Source organism: Blennius ocellaris, assembly GCF_963422515.1.
Source record: "Blennius ocellaris genome assembly, chromosome: 2".
Lineage (NCBI taxonomy): Eukaryota > Metazoa > Chordata > Actinopteri > Blenniiformes > Blenniidae > Blennius > Blennius ocellaris.
The window spans coordinates 11554500-11574420 of NC_137651.1; the positions used below are offsets into that span (position 1 = coordinate 11554500).

The 19921-nt window shown below is 42.1% G+C and overlaps 3 protein-coding genes across 4 annotated transcripts; 1 reads left to right on the top strand and 2 right to left on the bottom strand.

Annotated features, from left to right (window-relative positions):
* The first annotated feature begins 1175 nt into the window (after positions 1-1175).
* gfm1 (G elongation factor, mitochondrial 1) lies at positions 1176-13052 on the top strand. Of its 2 annotated transcripts, XM_080502551.1 has the most exons (18): positions 1176-1312; positions 1393-1545; positions 1643-1775; positions 3089-3293; positions 3406-3522; positions 3679-3829; positions 4092-4246; positions 4374-4458; positions 4548-4685; positions 4920-5021; positions 5175-5231; positions 5581-5718; positions 6379-6461; positions 10438-10600; positions 10740-10884; positions 10976-11136; positions 11698-11751; positions 12605-13052. In XM_080502551.1, the coding sequence occupies exons 1-18, from the start codon at positions 1238-1240 to the stop codon at positions 12734-12736; spliced, it is 2247 nt and encodes a 748-aa protein (XP_080358677.1). In that variant the 5' UTR covers positions 1176-1237; the 3' UTR covers positions 12737-13052. The 2 variants fall into 2 exon arrangements, with proteins under 2 accessions (XP_080358677.1, XP_080358678.1); XM_080502552.1 differs by lacking the exon at positions 10740-10884 and having other exon boundaries at positions 11041-11136.
* lxn (latexin) lies at positions 6506-13849 on the bottom strand. The gene is made up of 7 exons (XM_080502569.1): positions 13206-13849; positions 9530-9706; positions 9351-9413; positions 8272-8446; positions 7948-8084; positions 7614-7676; positions 6506-6835 (listed from the first exon to the last, which is right to left on the bottom strand). The coding sequence occupies exons 1-7, from the start codon at positions 13344-13346 to the stop codon at positions 6719-6721; spliced, it is 873 nt and encodes a 290-aa protein (XP_080358695.1). The 5' UTR covers positions 13347-13849; the 3' UTR covers positions 6506-6718.
* A 1096-nt stretch (positions 13850-14945) lies between these two features.
* Positions 14946-17813, bottom strand: neu4 (sialidase 4; the record flags this gene model as incomplete). Its single annotated transcript, XM_080506132.1, has 3 exons — positions 14946-16033; positions 16942-17197; positions 17613-17813. 3 exons carry the CDS (start codon positions 17811-17813, stop codon positions 14946-14948), a joined length of 1545 nt encoding a protein of 514 aa, XP_080362258.1.
* Between the last annotated feature and the right edge of the window lie 2108 nt (positions 17814-19921).

Here is a 19921-nt window from a genome sequence, read left to right on the forward strand (position 1 = left end):
TTCTGTGACTATCACGACGTGCGTTTGGCTACAATAAACTCACAGCCCGTTTTAAAATGATAGACATGTAGTTTTGATCAGACTCACCAGACAGATCCAGCAGCAGCTGTTAAAGAGCCGGAGCAGAGATCATGTGGAAGTTTCTGGCTTTGAGCAGACAAAGTGCCTGCTGTGTGAACCACTGCTGCTGCTGTGTGCAGAGTAACTTCACCCTGTGGTTACAGCAAAGAGAGAGAGAGGAAGAAAAAAAAAGAGGAACAAAGCAGGGGCAGGGGCAGCTATGTTTCTCTACCAACTTTCCAGGCTCTGAGTTACTTCAACATACAAGAAGAAGTCACACTAATGAACCAACCTGACGGCAAAATTAAACTGATTCAACTGTGACTATGGGTACAGGAGACGTGGAACAAGTGAAGGCAAAGGAATGAGCCGATGACTAATTTGCAAAATTCCAATCTTTGCTGTGTCAAAAAACGTGACTGACAAACAAACAAAAAGACCAACAGAGAGACTGACAGCGTGCAGATAACCTGGCTGTAACAAGTTACCTTGCTGCGTTAACTGACCCCCGGAATGTCGCATTTCTAGCTGAGGAATGTATATATTTTTTAAATGATTATATAAACCACTCTAGACAATAAAGTCTTCAGATGTATAGTGTAGAAGTTGCTGTCAAACCAAGAACGTTTTCAACGTTAATGCATTTTAACTTATTTTCAGATTGTATTTGCACAATAAAGAATAACGAAACAAAACTTTCTTCAAACACATTGTTTTCCCTAATTTCGCACTAATACTACTTGATGAATAACGTTGGCATGTGGAAGACCAACTGCTGCACAATTTAATTTTCTGTCACTGAAACTAAAACTAAACATGCTGATTCCTGAGTGTTTAGTTTTCCGACTGTATCTGAAAGCAGCATCCGTCATCCTTGTCAATGTTTTATCAACAATTCCGTTTTGTGTATATGTTTTATTTTTTAAATCAAATCTCTTTTTTTATCCTGCTCAGCAAACAGTGCAAATAAACACGACTGTTGCGTAAATATTTGCAATTTTGTGATGTTTAAGAATAAAGACATTACGGCTTCACTAATTTTGGTACGTGTGGCTTTCCGTAGATGCGGAAGTGAACGGCGTTTCACAACTGCCTCCTGACACGGACCGGCGTGACTTTCATTGGGGGGGTCAGGCAACACAGAGCGGGGGTCGTCTGAAGCCTGTGAGCTGACAAAATGAGGGTTTTAAAAGCAGCTCTGTGTCTGACAAAGACGCGTTTCGCGGCTCCTGGAAGCGTCACACTTAAGAAGGTAACACAAGATAAGCCCCCTCACGACCGGCCGAGCTGCATCAGTCTGATCCTCGATATTCTTCTGCCTCTTGTCCTCAGGTGCTCATCAACAGCTGCAGGTCTTGCTCCTCCGGCGTGATTCCCAACGAGAGGATCCGAAACATCGGGATCTCTGCGCACATCGACTCGGGAAAGACCACCCTGACCGAGCGCGTCCTCTATTACACCGGCAGGATAGCGGAGATTCACGAGGTGAGCTGCGGCGGCTGTTTAGCACGCGGCTCGAGGACATGTGGAGTCGTTTAAGTAAGTAAACCTGACCTGGTTCGGTGTTGGATGGTTGTTGTAGGTGAAGGGAAAGGATGGGGTCGGAGCCACTATGGACTCCATGGAGCTGGAGAGGCAGAGAGGCATCACCATCCAGTCTGCCGCCACATACACCATGTGGAAGAATCACAATATCAACATCATTGACACGCCAGGTAATTTGCTTTTTTTAAATTGAGATGAGTGGCTTTGCCACGTGTGACCACTACCTTCTGATCTGGAGGCTGTCAGAGAGCACAACAGGGGAGCAGCAGACAAATCTGAGGGCCAAAATGATGCCTTTCTCCAGCATACTGGTCATTTAACTTTAGAGAGGAAAACCATAAGTAAAACACACATTGTGGAGCTGACTGTATAAGTAAATTGAATAGAAGCGTGAAACAACTTCATCTGATACACAATCATATGTGTGGCAGATGTGACGGTTGCAGATTATATGACTATCCATCATCAATACTGCCTTATCCTGAACTTCATGGAGTGTTGGGATACAAACAACAACCTAAAACCTATCGGGTATTTCAATTTAAAACCATAGTGAGAAGAACTGGCACTCGGCACTATTTTTCTTTGCTTTTTAAGTTTGGGAATTTTTTTTATATCTACCAGCTCAATGGGCCAAATGTTTCTTTTTGTTTGGGGTCTGGTAAATCCACTGGTGTTACTGGGAAACCCAGGATTTCCTCTTTTGTACACGACGCAAATTAGTAAAGTTCCGCAAAGGACTAAAGAGGACACCAGTCGGTGTGCAAGGGACATCAGGCTGTGTCTTTATTGCATTTCTTTTTTTTTGACAGTGGAACCGCAAATATTTGCCAATGGACAAATAGTGTGTCACACTTTTATTTGACCTTGTTGTATAACATAGCAATTCCACAATGTTATTTCTTCACAAATTGCCTTTAAAAAAAAAAAAAAAAAAAAATCTCGATTGCATACTACATTTCTGTATTTCATTTCCTATTGAAGAATGGCTTGTGAGGTTTTGTGAAGAAATTTCATTGTGGTTAGATAATATGAAGAAAAAGAGTAAAGTTGTTTTTATGTGGATTGCCAGAATGACAAGAGGATACTTTAAACTCCAAGGAATCCAGAGTTAACTCCATGCTATTAAAATTGGTAATGAATAGACTCCACCATTTTGGATATTGTGCACAGCCTTCAACTTAATTCATCATTATGCTCACTGAGACTAATGTTCATCATTCTGGCCCCGATGAGCCACAACACTGCATGCTTCAGGTGTGTCTGCCTTAAAAAAAAAAAACGTTTGCTTGTGTGCATCTGATTTTCTGCAGAACATGTTAACGGTATTTTTTAATATATTTAATATGTGTTGTATCAGGCCACCATCTGAAACATGCAGGCTTAGACACAAAGATGCAAATCATGTGAACGGGCCCTGGCCTGGAGGCGTTTCAAGTGTCTAAAGGATTACACCAACATTACTGCTATTGATCTTACTCAGGCCATGTGGACTTCACCATTGAAGTGGAGCGAGCGCTGAGGGTGCTGGATGGTGCCGTGTTGGTTCTGTGTGCGGTGGGAGGTGTCCAGTGTCAGACCATGACGGTAAACAGACAAATGAAGCGCTACAACGTCCCCTTCCTCACCTTCATCAACAAGCTGGACCGCATGGGGGCCAACCCCGGCCGAGCCCTGCAGCAGATGAGGTACCGTTCATGAACTCCCTCAGGCTTGCTCGCTGGTATAACCAGAAGTTTATAAGCGGCTTCAGTTTTCCCCGCTCTTCTTTTTCGAACTCACCAAGACATTTCTCTTCAGATCCAAACTGAACCACAACGCAGCATTTGTGAACATTCCCATTGGCTTGGAGGGGAACATGCGGGGCATCGTTGACCTCGTCGAGGAGCGCAGCATTTATTTCGATGGACCGTTTGGGTGAGTGATCCATCGAGGTCAATCCTTCGCATTTGAATCTGCACTCAAACGCAAGCGAGACGTTTTGTTCTGTCACAACAAAGTTGCAAACGTGAATTTCCATGCCAGATCGTTCCGATATAAAATTTGTTCGTAATGTCTTGTTTCTCCCGGCAGTCAAACGATTCGCTACGACGAAATCCCAGCTGATTTCCGTGCCGAGGCAGCAGACCGGAGGGAAGAGCTGGTGGAGTGTGTTGCAAATGCCGATGAACTTTTGGGAGAATTATTCCTTGAAGAAAAAATCCCAACCAACAGTGACCTGAAGGTTAGCGTGTGATAGAAACAAATGTGCACTAAGATGTGAAAGTTACATAATTATGACCAATCGGCATGAATCATTTTGTCTGTTCTTGGAAACGTGGATATTTTTATCCGTCTTGATTCATATCCATCAGATGTCTGTTGAGATCATAATTTCAGAGTTGCAATAAGTCATGTGGAAGCAAATTAATCTTTGAGATAGTATCGCATCACAATCGGCCTTCAGAATGTAAATGTTCAGTGTTTTTCCAACCTCTGCTGTCCAGGCGGCGATCCGTAGAGCCACGGTGCAGCGGCTCTTCACCCCGGTGTTGGTCGGCACAGCGCTGAAGAACAAAGGCGTCCAGCCCCTCCTGGACGCTGTGCTGGATTACCTGCCGAACCCCAGCGAAGTGATCAACTACGCCATCCTCAACGACGAGTGAGTGTGCTTTCACGTAACCCACAAAGTGCCCGAAATGGTTAAACTGAGACTTTACGCAAACAATCGGGAATCCCGTGTTTCTTCGGAGGGATTTAATCCAACAATGGTTTTATTTCGTCATCAGAGATGCGACGACCACAACAAAGGTTGAAATGGACTCGACAAGAGATGCTGCACAACCATATGTTGGTCTGGCCTTCAAACTGGAGGTAAGTACTTTACTGTTGTTCTCTTTTGAAAAGCCGTGTGGTGACAACAGCTCATGGTCTGTTTCCCGTGGTCCTTGTCTCGTCACCAGGCCGGGAGGTTCGGTCAGCTGACCTACATACGGGTGTATCAGGGCTGTCTGAAGAAAGGGGAATACATCTACAACACGCGTACAAGCAAAAGAGTCAGAATTCAGAGGCTTGTGCGTCTCCATGCCGATCAGATGGAGGTAAGAGGAAACCAAAGCACGTCAGTGGAAATCAGTTTTCTATCTATACAGATTAACCGGTAGAAGGGCCTAACTGGTCATCATGGTGAGGTTCCTCTTTTGGCTTTAATTCCGTGTGTAGACGACGGTCATAACATCTGTCTCACATCCAAACAGTTATTTAAATGGAAATTAATAAAAGGGTCAAGTTTTCCTATAAAACACATTGTCTTCTCCTTTTCCATGCTTCACCAGGACGTGGATGAGGTTTATGCAGGAGATATCTCTGCCCTGTTTGGGATCGATTGTGCAAGTGGCGACACTTTCACATCCAAAACTACTGCAAACCTGTCCATGGTGAGTGGCATCTTATTGATTTTTTTTTAACATAATCAATCAGGGTTGAAGGGAGGAAAAATAAAAGGCTTCTTTGAAAATGTTTTTTTCTATATTCCTCCAGTGTTGTAAAGGGCATCTGGTGTTAATCTGTAATGCTTTTTGCCCCCACAGGAGTCCATTCACATCCCAGAGCCGGTCATTTCCATGGCCATGAAGCCAGCCAACAAGGTAGACATCTTTTTTTTTTTTATTCATCTGTAATATTATAAACTCCACTCTCTAATGTCTTGGAAGGTTTAATGAAGTTGTGTTTGACAGTGGGATCTCATGTTGGAAATGTTGTGATACACTGTAGAATCCTGTCTGTGATTGGATGTAACCAGTTCAAAAGTCCTTACTAGAGTATGGCTTCAAAGCACTCTGGTAGTTTGAAGAATCTAAATATCCTTAAAAAAAAAAAAATCCAAGCGGGAAGGTTATAGGATATAGGTTATGTGAATTCCTATCGGTGGCGACAGAACCCATCTCTCAATTTGGCTTTTCTAATTATGTTTTTCTTTTTTCTTTTTCCAATCAGAATGACCTGGATAAGTTCTCCAAAGGTATAAACCGTTTCACCAGAGAAGATCCTACTTTCAGAGTCCATTTTGACACGGAGAGTAAAGAAACCATCATCTCAGGGATGGGAGAACTGCATCTGGAGATCTACTCGCAGGTATGACGTCACACAGTGCCACACTCCATGAGCAACGGCAAAATTAGTGCAGGCTCTTGTTCCTGTGTTGGATTTTGTTCACGCAACTGTATTTCCTCGTAGAAAGAACCCATTGATATTTGATTTTGAATAAACAATATTTTTTGCCAGAATATCTCGTGAGAATAAAGTCGCATACATTATTATTTAAGGTAACTTGCCATGTTGCATTTAGATGTGTAAAATATTGCGCCGTTCCTCTTCATTTACAGTATGTGTGAGAAAGACCATTGTTCTACTCTATTTTCTTTGCGAGATAAAGTTATTTGAACATATAAGAGTTTTAAGAAGAAAACTATAATCTGATTTTAGATTTCCAGGTATTAAACCTTTTACACTGAATCATAAGTCTTTGTCGAGGGTCAGACGAGTAATTCTGATTCAATTTCAAGAGGTCTCCTCAATTTTCAAATAAATCTGTAAACTTGTTTTCCAAAAACATTGCGCAACTTTTTGGAATGGGACATGCTTCCATATCGTATACAAAGACGTTTTTTTTGAGGCATCAAAGTCAACTGAACTCCACAGACCTTAAAATGTAAATATTTAAGCGCACGTCTTGTGTTTCATATCCATTTGAGTCTGTACATTTGGCAGCAGATTGTGTGTTTTTATTTTCAGAGGATGGAGAGGGAGTACAACTGCCCCTGTGTGATGGGGAAACCCAAAGTGGCTTTCAGAGAGACGATCACCAACTCTGTACCGTAAGTGCAAACAAACACAACAGTGTGTATATTTTATTTATAGTTCTTCCGCTAAAATACACCATACTTTATGGGTGTCACTTACTCATAAATGATTGGATGATGTTAGGTGTAATAAAATATTTGCAACATAAACTGCAGTGCTCTAACTTGTGCTGCAGAAACAACAAAACGTCCTTGTAAACACATTTATGCGTCAAGTGTTGGAGTACATGATGTATCTTGACTTGTATTGGCAGCGTGATGAAAGCTGGCCTTCAGTTGTTGCTTGGAGGTTTTTCACATTCGTGGCAGTGAGGCAGCTGCTCCATCTGCAACACGCTCACGCCCTCTGCAGGGGACCAGGTGAACTGCAGCTTCCAGTGGACGATTTCCTGCAAACGAAGAAAATCTCAAATGTACCAACAGCTCACGGATTATTGATGCGCACATAACGTGACATCGTTTAGTTTAGCAACAGTATCACAGGAACTGCTACACCGGTTCATTGATGCCACAAACACTGAAGGGTATTGGATGTTTTACCAACTGTCATTTTGAGAAAATAATTGATCACTTGTCAAGATTATATTTCCTTTTTACTCTTATTGTTAGTATAATAATTTGAAAGTGAAGAAAAGAAGTGGGTGTTGTGCCCCAGCTGTGCAGCAGCTTAGATAAATTGATATTTTTAAAGTTTAGAGAAATAGCCACACAGTGTTTCAAAATGAGAACATCCCTAAATGTAGAGTTGTTGATCACCAACTTCAATCAGCGAATACAGAGTGGAAGGAGAGAAGAAGCTTATCTAAACAACCTTCACTTCAACATTCTGATTATTTTCGAATTACATTTTAATAGTACATTCTGTAACTTTAAAGGTGCATCATACAAGATTCATATGTTGCCACTTGTATTCACTGGGAGGCAGTGAGGAGTTGCTGCTTTCCTCTGTCAAAGTATCCACGTCTCTTCTTTTCTTGGCGAACTGAAGACAACCTCAACGGTAGAGTCGCTCAGTAAGCTATGTAGTGATTCAGTAACGCATGCCCTGCCAGGGTGAGATGGTTAACCTGTTCATGTAGATATCACTGCAAGCTATGGCAGGTGTGGATAGGACGGTGTGACTCAATATAGTCGCTTATGAAGAAGGTGAGCGACACTGTCATTTACCTGGGACACCATCTCGTGCAACAGTGTGTGGCAGTCGAACTTCAGCCGGTCGTTCTCACTTGCCTGCGGGATACAAAATCAGTTTGTTGGAAATGCACACGTTTCATTTGGAATGCTTCTTTTACTCTGCAAAATCTGCCAGTTCTTCATTTTGAAATGCACAACTGAACCAGAGCGTTGTGAGGCAGACCTGTTGCTTCACCTCAACACATACTTAAAAGGGGAGAACAGTTTTGTGTGTTACTGAAAGTGGGAAAAACATTTAAATGCACATTCAATCTGTTCAACCTGACCTGATTTTGTTAAAATGTAATGCCGGATCAAAACCACCTACCAGCAGTGTGATGTTGGCCACCTGAGCCATGTTGTACAGCGAGTTTTCAGTGGATTCTTTCAGCATGACGAAGCTGGACGCCACGATGCCAAGGTGCCAGAGAGGCTTATTTTGAGGCTGGATGTGACCATGGCTATCTGAGGGAAGTTTACACAAATGTACAGTGATGAGCAAAGTTGTGACAAGGGACAGTGAGTTTCCTTAAAAAAAAACACAAAAAAAAACCTAAAACACTTTGAGTGTTGAAATGATGACGCACAATGTTGTGCAATATCTAACTTTCGACGTCTGTTAGGAAAATCATATTTATCTCACTGGACATACCAGGTAAATACTCTGCTGACACAAGGCTTTGGTTGGTCCTGAACTGCTCGTACAAGGCCTCTTCTTGAGATGTAATGTTGACTTTCAGAAGTTCCTCACAGGAGGCCTGCACATGAGCGGCCTGCTGCTTTTCTCCTCGCGGGAACAAAACCTCCGCCGAGCACGTCTGTGCAGCCTGGAGGAGTCAAACACATGGAGTTATGGGGCGATAGGCACGAAATGCACGTGAAATGTACACAGAGCAAAGGCGTAGTCCCCATGTTGCCACGGCAACCAGTGAGTCAGGATTGCAACACACAGCCCGACTGGAGTTTCCTTTTCCAGGCACTATGGAGAGTCGTACCGAGCCTGGTCGGACCTGCTCTGTGTGAAGCCAGAGATTATCCAGCTGTGTACTTTAAAGTTAAACCCATTTCTTAAGATTTATACAGTGTTTTTCCACGAGAGCAGACTTTTTAAGGGTGGGTTCAGCCATTTAACACATCTTTACAGACGCATATGATGTGATCTGTGTTGTTTTGTTTGATCTAAAGCACAGTAGCAATGAGTAATTTGTCACCAGATGGGAAGAAGCATGTAATTATACACACAATTAAGTATTTTAAATATTTGGAAAAGATGCTCATAATGTCCTCTCAGCCACTTAATTCACTTATGTATCCTAATTTAATCCGAGTGATTGTTGTACTGCAAATGATGATATCCTCGGTTGACAGTGCTTAACATTCAAATTAATCAAAGTTTTGAATTCAATGGAAATGTTTTCTCCATAATTCAATTGAAAATGTGGCACCTCATGCCATGCAAACTGCACATTTAAAAAAAAAAAATAGCCTCCACTTTTAAGATATTATTTTACAATATTTTGAGAAGTAACTATAAAGTAGAAGCACGAAAAATTCTACTTAAGTAGACGAAGGTAAAAGTGGAAAGAAAACGTATTTAACAAGATGAAACCTCCAGCAGAAGTCAGCCTTGACTGGTAGTGTGAGGCAGAAAAGGACAGAGAAGAAAATGACATGCAAGTCACAGATTTCGTAACATGCTGATCGTAAATATGATTTATAATACAATCCTACATTGCTGATTATTTCGTGCACCGTGAGCTCCAGATGATACTTCCTTCCAGAGTCGGCAACATCCTGGAAGAGAGATTAGAGGTCACAGTTAAAACAATGAATCCCCATTAATAGACACGTATGTAGACGAGTTTAAGGTTCTATGAAATATGCTGTCAGGAAAGTGAGGCCCAGCTGACCTCTGCACTCCCGCTGTGGACCCTCTGCAGTCCGAACAGCCTGAATGGAGACCCATAGCGCGTGTTGAGAAAGTGCTGGACGACCTTGGCTGCTCTCTGAGCAGGATAGTGGCTCGGATTCAGCTCCCCAGTTTCCATCACATCCTCCTCAGGTATCTCCACTTCTAACAGTTGTTCCTGTGGACAATGAGAGAGGGGAAAAAAAGTTTGAAAGCGACAAGAGAAGCCGCTGCACTAAACGACAGTCGGTTTCCAGCTTTCGATAGACTTTGACCCTCAGTGGAACTTTTCTCATTGATCAGGCTTTTTCCCAGATAGGTAAAGACTCTGACACTTTCCCTCACTGAGAGGGAAAGGGAAGTAAATATGAGGTGGAGAGATGTACGGCAGTAGATAGAAAGAAGGAAAGGAGTTGCATCTTGCCTTGAAAAGCAGACTTCCTGCTGATTACTTGGCAGGTGGAAAGTTTTATCTGTTCGTTGTTCCGAGTCAGCTGCTTGTCTTGCCAGGGGAAATATGACTTCCCACTTCCTCTGACTGCAGAGCTCTTTGAGAACTGCCCTCTTTTTAAAGAGACAGAACCTTTTTTTTCCTTCTTCCCCATACTCCCTCTATTTACGAGCGCTTCAGAGGTCTTAAACACTAAACATGTTCATAGTAATATTTTAACATTCCCGATGCGATTAGTTAGATTTGTTTTGCAAAATAAAATAAAAAAATGTTAATAAATTGATATTTTTAGGTCAACATACATTTGACTGTAGTTTAATTCAAATGGGCCATTTTTGCTGAATCACTTTACTTCTGGAGCATCTGCAGTGTGCAATTAACTGCGGACAGGTCAGAAATGTCCTGCGCTCTGCTTTATTTGCATTGTAGCTTTTTTGTTTTTCTTCTTCTTCCTGCAGGTTTGACTTCACACACAAGAAGCAGACTGGCGGCTCTGGGCAGTTCGGTAAAGTTATTGGCGTTCTTGAGCCTCTGGAGCCAGAACTTTCCACCAAGCTGGAGTTTGAGGATCAGACCGTCGGAACCAACGTCCCGAAGCAGTTTATCCCGGCTGTTGAAAAGGTCATTTCAGTCACTTTCGTGGTTTCTGTTGTTCTTCCTTCTTTTTTTGTTTTCTCAAAGATTACAAGCAAAGATTTAGCTTCCTTGATTCTTTGTCTGCTTCACTGTTTTTTTCCCCCCCTCTCCCATCGTGCCACAGGGCTTTCGAGAGGCCTGCGAGAAGGGCCCCCTCAGCGGACATAAGATTTCAGGGGTGAAGTTTGTCCTGGAGGACGGGGCAAACCACCTGGTCGACTCCAATGAGATCTCCTTCATCCGGGCAGGAGAGGGCGCTCTTAAACAAGGTAAGGGTCAGATTTCGGTCACCCAGCCTCAACATGCACGGTTCATTTCACTTGTGCTCCATCTCAAGTTTATCGTGTCTCCCCTCGGCAGCTATGGAGAAGGCCAACACTATCATCCTGGAGCCAATCATGTCTGTGGAAGTGGTCGCTCCTCAGGAGTTTCAAGGGGCCGTCATCGCCGGGGTCAACCGTCGGCACGGTGTGATCACAGGACAGGATGGAGCTGAAGGATACTTCACTCTGTACGCTGAGGTGAGCGCAGCGTATTCATGCTCCTCACACTGTGTTTAAATTGACACTTGAGCATGATAAAGTCAACGTGATCCAGTTCATAAACGACTTGGAGGGACACAAAATAACATGCTTCTACTTAGTGCTTTTGCATTCCTGAATATGCAACGTCAGATGTGATTACTAGAAGGTGATCACATCTGCAGAATATATCACTGCTTTATCGTTCACTGCTATAAAGTGTTTAGATGTACTGGGCACTGATGCTCTGCTTGTTCGTGCAGTCACATCGAGCCATACTGCACAAAGAACAAAGAACAAAACAACCAACAGGGCTCGGTCACAGCTGCTGTAAATGAGAGTAAAGAGAAGCTTGGGGTTTTGGAATAACAAATCGCAGCATATGTACATTAATGCCATAGTATTTAAATCAGATCATTGTCGCAATACGTGTGAAGATTACTGTGTATGGCTGATATCGTGCAGCATGTCAGTTTGGATCGTAGTAAATACGATTCTTCACTACTATTTGTATGACACTAATTTCATCCTCTTTTTTTTTTTTTTTCTTCTCTCCAACAGGTTCCACTTAATGACATGTTTGGCTATGCTACAGAGCTGCGCTCCTGTACTGAAGTAAGTTCACCCTCAGATACTGAAAACTGGATCATATGGAGTAATACAAGTCGGCCTAAATGTGTTTTTAGGCACTTTTCCGTGTTCACCCAGGTTGTAGTTCAAGTTCAAAGTTTATAACCTGTTCATGTCATCAGTGTTGCTCTTTAAAGTGGCTGAAAATATATAAACAAAACACATATGTATATTATGCAAATTAACTCCCATAACAGTGCTGGGTTTTCAATTAAATGCATGTTGCATTAGTCTGGAGGTAGTTTTGTCATCATAGAACTCACCGACAGCTTTTAGAATGTATAAATTCATCATTGCAAAGAGCTACAAAGATGTGAAGCATCTGGAATCTGCCACGACGTGTGTGACGTCTGTTCAGTACTCGTTAGTTCAGACTTAAAGCATCAAAACTATCACAAACAAACCAGACTAATGCAAAAATCACACCAGAGTTCCTTTTATCAAGTGAAATTTTGTACTTTAAATGATATCCAGAGAAAAAATGAGACATCAATCAGTCAGTTAAGACTTAGTTTCTGTTATTTATCCCAAACAACTAAATAAAAGTAAGGATATTTCATTTTGTAGATTTTTTTTTTGTTTGTTTTTGCAACAATGTTTTCTTTTAAAGCAGCGCAAAGCCTGACTATTTTGCTCTCAGATGGTTAAATGGTGCCACGTTTGTAACGGACAGGCCTTTATGAGATGAGCAGCCGAGCTGAGTGTGTGGTTCCACCCTTGAAATCTGAGCCAAGAGTCACTATTATAACAAAAATAAAATGTATCTCCCAAACACAAACATCCTTACGTTTTGTGCCTCGATGTCATAGTTTACTAACTTATCTCATCATTGTTTCAGGGAAAAGGCGAGTACACGATGGATTACAGCAGATATCAGCCCTGCATACCATCCACACAAGAAGAGCTCATCCATAAATACCTGGAGGCGACAGGACAGCTGCCTGTGAAGAAGAACAAGTGGAAGAGCTGAAGAGATTGATCTCGTCTTGTCACTATCAGACTTTCAGACTTTCCGCCGTCTCTGCACGCGTTTTCCAACACGGCTGTTACTTGTAGATCCAAACAAATAATGGTAATCTACTTCCTTTTAATTGTTTAGATTTCACCCCAATGACTGACAACTGCAGAAAACATATTTATTATGTTCGTCTTGGTGCCATTCGAACTCTACTGTCTGCAGCCTCTGTTTAAAAAAGGATAAGTTACTGCAAGCTCATTGTTTTCACTTGAGCTTTTAATGGCTTTTGTACCGTGTACAGAATGATCCCCATGTAATAATTATTGCAACAAAGACTTTAATCCTTCTTTTAAAGTGTGGTTTGGTTTCCATACAGATTCTTCATGCACCAGACAAACATTTTGCAGCTTCTCCGCAACAACAACCAAAGGACAGCACAGACAAAATATCATAATATCAGTCTCAGATTGTTCCTTCTTACCTGTTGTGTTTTCTTTGTCATCTCAGGTACGCTGTTAGGAGCAGTTGATATACCTGTTGAGGCAGTTTCAGGCTTGAATGTCACACTGGGGCTCCCAGTTACTCCACTCACAGCCAGAACGAACAGAATCATCACACCCATTATCGAAGTGCTGTAAAAGAGATACTTGAGAAAAGCAAAAGTGACTTCTGGGGAGGAATGCGGGCAGGGAAATGACCCTCCTGTCAGTGTGGGCTTATATAACCAGGAGGAGGGGAGGAAGAGAGAAGAAGAGACTGTCCAGATCCTGTTGTCCTTTCGGCATGATCTGTTTAATTTCTTTTTTTTCCCTCTCTCTCAAACAGCTCCATTTAATCTTGTTTTGTTGTTCTTTTACTGACTCACTTAACTTATCAGCTGCCATCACAGTGTTCAACTCCGAAGTAGTTATTCTAACGGTGCATGTCGAATTATAGCTGCTGGAAATTCACAAGTGATTGACAGTTTGCAGAGTTGTCAGGTCCACGGTGTGTTGCAATGAAAATGAGAACAGGTAATACGTTTATTGGCCTGAATGAAACATGTTCCTGATAATCAGAGGATGTTGGAACAAAACAAAAGTGTTAAAATGTGAGATTGTGCAACACAAAGCTAAAGCAAACAGAATGTCCTCGCAGGAACAACTGGAGGTCCATTTCAGATTATGTCGGCAGAGTTTTATCCTGATAACAGGATGGAGGAAAAGACTGGGAGTTCTGGGAATCTTAAAATGGCTGATGTAATGAACAACTATCACACAGCTGTGTTTCACAAAACATCCTCTGACTGCAGTAATACAGAAGGAACATTTCTTGAAATATCCTGCATTTTCCAAAAAATCTTCTCATTCCAAAAGAATTATTGATCATGTAAGAATGTGAAAAGAGGATGTATACAGAGTGGCCATTTTATTAGGTACAGCAGCAATCCTTTATAAATGTACAGTGTGAGAGAGTTTGAAATGTGTAAACTCTGGCTCAGTTTGTAGGACTTGTCATCTTCCAGTCCCAACGTCGGCGGATTCCTTCTCACCTTGTTTATTAAAAAAAAACCTCATTGGTCTCAATGACATGACAGCTGCTGTCATTGGTGTGTGTGAGTGGGGAAAAGTGCTTTAAATGCAGTACAAAGGCATATTCAATTAACCAGTTTTGGAAAATCAGGATTGCACAGTGAAGGAGCAGTATTTACTCTCGACTCCCAGCAGGACTCCTCTCCATTACGAGTCGGGGCTTGGGCACTTTTCTATGTGGCATTTCCTCGTCCTACCTGTGTGTTTGGCTTTCCTCTTGGTATTCCACTGTCTTTCCACAATCCAAAAGCATGCACTTGAAGTTAATTGACGAATATAAATTGTCTGGGGTCATTGTGTGCTATTGTTTCTGTTCGCCTTGTGATAGATGGGAACCTGTCCAGGTTGAACTCCACCTTCTTCCATTTTCAGCTTAAGTTACAGCATGAAGCAGGATGAACACGTGCCGCATTATTCTATTTATATGGCGTTTTTTTGTTGTTGTTTTTGTATCTTTCGGAAAGCTGTGAAGAACTGTAATGTACATTGTAGCTTTCCAGTGTAACGATACAGAATCATATGTTCTTCATCGTGAACCAGTCAGTGAAGAAATAAAGTAACATTTCCTCAAGAAGTTAAGCTGGGGAGTTGCTGAGAGGAAGCTTTTCACATATTAAGGCAGTCGGGGCATTATTTATTTATTTCCACTTTCAAGACACGGAGCACATCTCTGTCCACTTGTCCTTCTTTCTCCTCTTCCTCCCTTGATGCTCCTTGAAAACTGATGCTCTTCGATCGTCATGTCTATAACTTCCACCTGTCTCAGAGACTTGCCTTTGCCCCGTTTCATATCCGCCTTCGTTGGTTGGCAGCTGTATGCCGCGAGGCAGATTGTCAATGAGCTCATAGAGGGTGAAAAGGCTAAAGCAAATTTCATCGTAAGCCGTTTTGGCGCCGCACTCAAACAGGCAGGCGAAGGCCACGGCGGGCGGCTCCCCGGGTGAGGGGGACAACTCCAGGTAGGCGAGGTCGGAGTAGGCACTCGGACCCTCGTAGATCACCCAGGGGCCCCGCCAGCTGTCGGGGTCGCGGGGGAAAAGGCTCAGGAACACGCCCAGGTCTTTGCGAGCGGAGGTCAATGTTGGGTGGGAGTAGACCACCCAGGTCGGCGTGAGGAAATCTGGAGAGGCATCGCGATGGGGTGACAGAGACTCGGTAGAAACACGAGTACAGTTTGTGTGAGATCGTGTGTTTGAGCTGTGAACTGCTGTCCTGGATGAAACGGAACCGGTGTTGGCTGATGTGGCGTGAGTGGAGAAGGCCATGCGGGATGTACAGTGTCTGAAGCAGCGGGCAGGTTGTCGTAGGAGACCATCAAGTGTTTTTGCCAGATGCAAAGGGGCAGGAAATCCGACTATACTACCGTGGCAACCGTTTCGAGGCTCCACCAACCGCTGCACCAGCTGCCCCTCCTGGAACACCGCCCCGTCATCCAGGCTGAGGGCCTGAACGCGATACCCCAGCGGGCTCCGCGCATTGCAGTACAGGACGTTCGTCCCGTCCTCTTCGTCCACCGACGCCATCTGACACTCCACGCTCTCTGGCCCGGGCACGGCCTCGCCGAAACGCCAGGTCCTCCCGTGGGTGTCGCTGTGAAAGCAGAAGGAGTGGGGCGTGGTCTGGCAGAGCTGGCCGAAGCACTCCCTGCACTCGATGTGGTAAGCGTAGGCGGGAATGAGCAAACGTCCCGACTTCAGCTGGATGCCGTGACCCGGGCCCAGAGCAAACGTGGCCCAATCTACCAGGAAGGAAGGAACGATCAGTGAGACGTCAAGTATGCTCAAGTTCATTCAGCAGCGAATCACGAGTCAAATCTGGTTCTTGAAACAGTGTGTTGCTTTTCCATTTCACCCTATCCACTCGAAACATGTGACAGATCAGACATGAGCACATGGTGCGACATTTAAATTGTAATCACTCCTGAAATTTGTCAAGCGAAATTGCCTAAAATAGCCTTGAATTTGATAAGAGTGTAAACACCCCGAGTCAAAGAGCTAAATTTAATCCCACGTAAAAATGTTGCAGACAATAACGAAAGCGAAGGAATACATTTTTTAATTTATCTTAAAGATAAATGTTGATGTGTGTTTTCACACACAAAGGGATTTGTACTAATAACCGTGCTAATAGTTGTCAGTGCTTTTTCATGACTGATTAGACTGAATGAATATCTAATAATTACATAATAAGCTCAATTATTTCTGCATTCCAAAGTTTTAAGATACTGATGTTGTAGAACTGAAGTTCATTCTGAACAATACAGACTCTTAACTAAAATAAAGTATTTCAAAGCAGTAGTGACCATATTTCTATTTTTTTTTTAAAGTGACTTATTTAACTGTTGACAAGTTGAACAAAGAAGGCTTGTAGAAATTCAGGTTATATATACAAAATTATATTACCATCTGTCCTGGTAAAATTTTAAATTCATATTACGACCCCTTGAAAGACGATGAAATAACCTTTTCTTCTATATACAGTAACACTAAAAAAATGTTCAATATCTATGACCTCTTTACAGTCACTTAACGTCGTTTATACACCACAACTTGTAATGTACCGAGGTCGTCTTCCTATTTCCCGTTGTTTCACTGGTCAGAACAAAACAGGGAAGGTCTGATTTGGAAGGTGTGTTGCTTTGTAAACCTTTGATGGTGTCTCCAATGACCCTCTGGGTGAGGTCAGTGATGGCGCTCCAGGTGAGCCCTCCATCAGTGCTGGACACGTAGCAGAGCCGGGTGACGTTCTTCCCCGTCACCAGCTGGTAGGACTCCGAGGTGTGGCCCAGCACGGCGATGAAGAAGAGGAAGAGCGTCCCGGTGAACTCGTCGTACACCGGACACGGGTTCATGGACCTGTGGCCCGGCAGGAAGGCCGTGCCGAGCACACGCACGTCCTCCCACTGCAGCAGCAGCAGCAGGACACAGCAGGTGGTGGAAGGAAAACAAAGTTCATGACATCTATTTTCATTATGACGAAACTAATTGAGATGAACTTTTCTTGCATTTTCTGAAGCCCTAAATATACCTTAATATCAAAAACTGACGTCTTTCTCTCTTTGCATTAATTCGCCAATTACAGCAACATCACTACAATGTTTTCATCACACAGATTCTTTTGGTTTTAGTTATTACAGATCATTACATTTATTTTAATAGAATTCAAAGGGACGGTCTATTAATTACAAACAAGATATAGTTCCCGATGTCAACATTGGCTCTAGACTCTTATAATATGTATGAGTAAACATCTCATCTGTGCCTGCAAATATAGGTAATGTTATATTGCGATTTGCCGAGTCCTGAGGCCTCACTGACCTCCACATAGTTCCTGTAGAAAGTCCCTTTCCTCATGACCAGCAGATGAGCCTGAGAGTCGGAGGGGCTGAGCCTCTCCTCACAAAAGGCGAGAAAACATCTGGCACGGGTCAGGTACAGCAAAGCCGGGACTCTGTAAGTCACCCCATTGGGCTCCTGGCGGAAAAGCACTGACCTCGCTGGGAAATAGGGCGACTTCATAGTCTGGAAGCTGAGTGAATCCTTGAAGGTGAATGGAGGAGGAGGAGGAGGAGGAACCCGAGTTTAGACAATAGATTTCCAGGAGCTTTTCAGTGTGAAAGGTATAGAACGATTGAGACTCAGTTAAACTATAGAACAAGGAAGCTAAAACACTGGCCTATACAATGACTATCAAATATATGTTACCCACAGAGAAGATGGGTAGTTCAGTTCTATACTATGTCTTCATTTTAGATTAAAAAAAAAAACCCAAATCAAACTCCAATAAAATGCCAACAAAAACCACCACATTAAATCGGTTTATCTGAGGATCAATGTTACTGTTATCACAGATGCATTTGACACTTACAATATTTTGCTAAACTCACAACAAATCCACTTAAATTTGGCAGAATTGCTTAAAAAGAATAATTTAAAAATGTGATCATAATTGGGGGGGGGGGGGGGGGATCTTATCTTGTGCAATATTTTAATATTTCCAGATTTATGCATTTTTGATTATTTTCATTTAAAAGGTATTCATAAGGCATTCATTGAATTACAATTGCACACCATGTTATTTAATTGTGCTGGGTGTTATATCCATTAAAGTCAGTGTTAAACACCTTTATTTTCAACTTGCACATGTCACTTATTTTGAAAAGTATTATACTGCCCAGAATCAAACATAATTGACAAATTTTGAGTCTCTCAGTTGAATAAATTTGGTCTCTGTAAAATATTGACTGCTGCTGTACTATTGAGTATACTGTCCTATTATAGTATATAGTGTGTTTGTGTAAAATGCTTAAACACGGTTTCCATAGTTCAGTTAAATGCATCATTCTGGTCAGCTGACTGGAAGGAAAAGTGCTTTTGTCATTTTTCAGCTTAAATTTTTTTTATCATCCTTTATATGAATCTCATAAATGTACACTTATTAGTTTAAAGAAAGAGGAAGACAATTCAGAAGTTACCAAACATGGTGATTCAGGGTTCAGAATGTAACTGAAAAGTTTGGAAATATTTCAGTTCATATGGTATTATAAAAAACTATCTCAAATAAGTTGTGGAAGTTGTGAGAACAATTAACTTTTGTATTGTATTTTAGTTAACTGACAAGCAGCTATATAAATATAAAACAACATGTCATTTAAGACAATCCAACAGTCATCAAAATGTTTGACAAGTAAAAGTGTTAAAGTACAACATGCTGATTTACAGTCATCAGGCTTATATGAATATTTAACAGAAACCTATACGTTAGTGCATCATAGTACATAGAAATACACAGTGTAACATCTGCGACTGAATCTTTTCCGGCTTTGTTCAGCTGAATTACCTTCATATAAAGAGATGCCGCATGTCAGAGGCTGTTTATGAGTCTCTGGCTGAAGTCCAGTGTTAATGAGAGAACTGTTCATCTGTGACTAATGTGAATTCTGTTTGTCTTCTCAGCCGTCACATCACTGTAAATACATTCAATAAGGAACAACCTCCCCTATAAATCAAGAAAATGTGTTCTTATACTTAGTTTTTCATCCTATTTTTGTAGCATTACCACTTTGCCAAATGCCTGCCTGTTAAGTTAAACGTTCAACTGTATAAACTGCTTGACAAGTTCGACATGAATGAAGTTTGCTGGGTTGATAAGAATGACACTGGAATATACAAAATCAATACATTCCTACATACATTTAATTTCAGAACAAACAGTTCAACATAAATGTGATACTATAGAAATATCACTTACGTCAAGGCTCAGATGCTCCAACAGAACTAAACTTGACCTGAAGACTAAAAAGGATCTATTTTCTTAGGAGGAGTTGACGAACAGACAGTAAAAGAGTCTATGAGTGAATTGACCACAAGCTGAGAAGCAGCCTACTGACCTCAGCACCACATTTACTCGCACAAACTCATCTGCTTGCCCAGGAGTTGTGGACTATACCAGCAATATGAAGAACAAATTGCTCCTGATCCACAGCTCCTGAGAAGAAAATAATAAATGGCTGCAGAGTACTTACATACACAGTGCTCCGTGAGAAGTGCTGCTGCTTTGTGAAGATATAAAGTCTCAGAACTTGAGTGAAGGGTGGTGGAGTGTTGAGGGTGTGCAGTCGATTTGT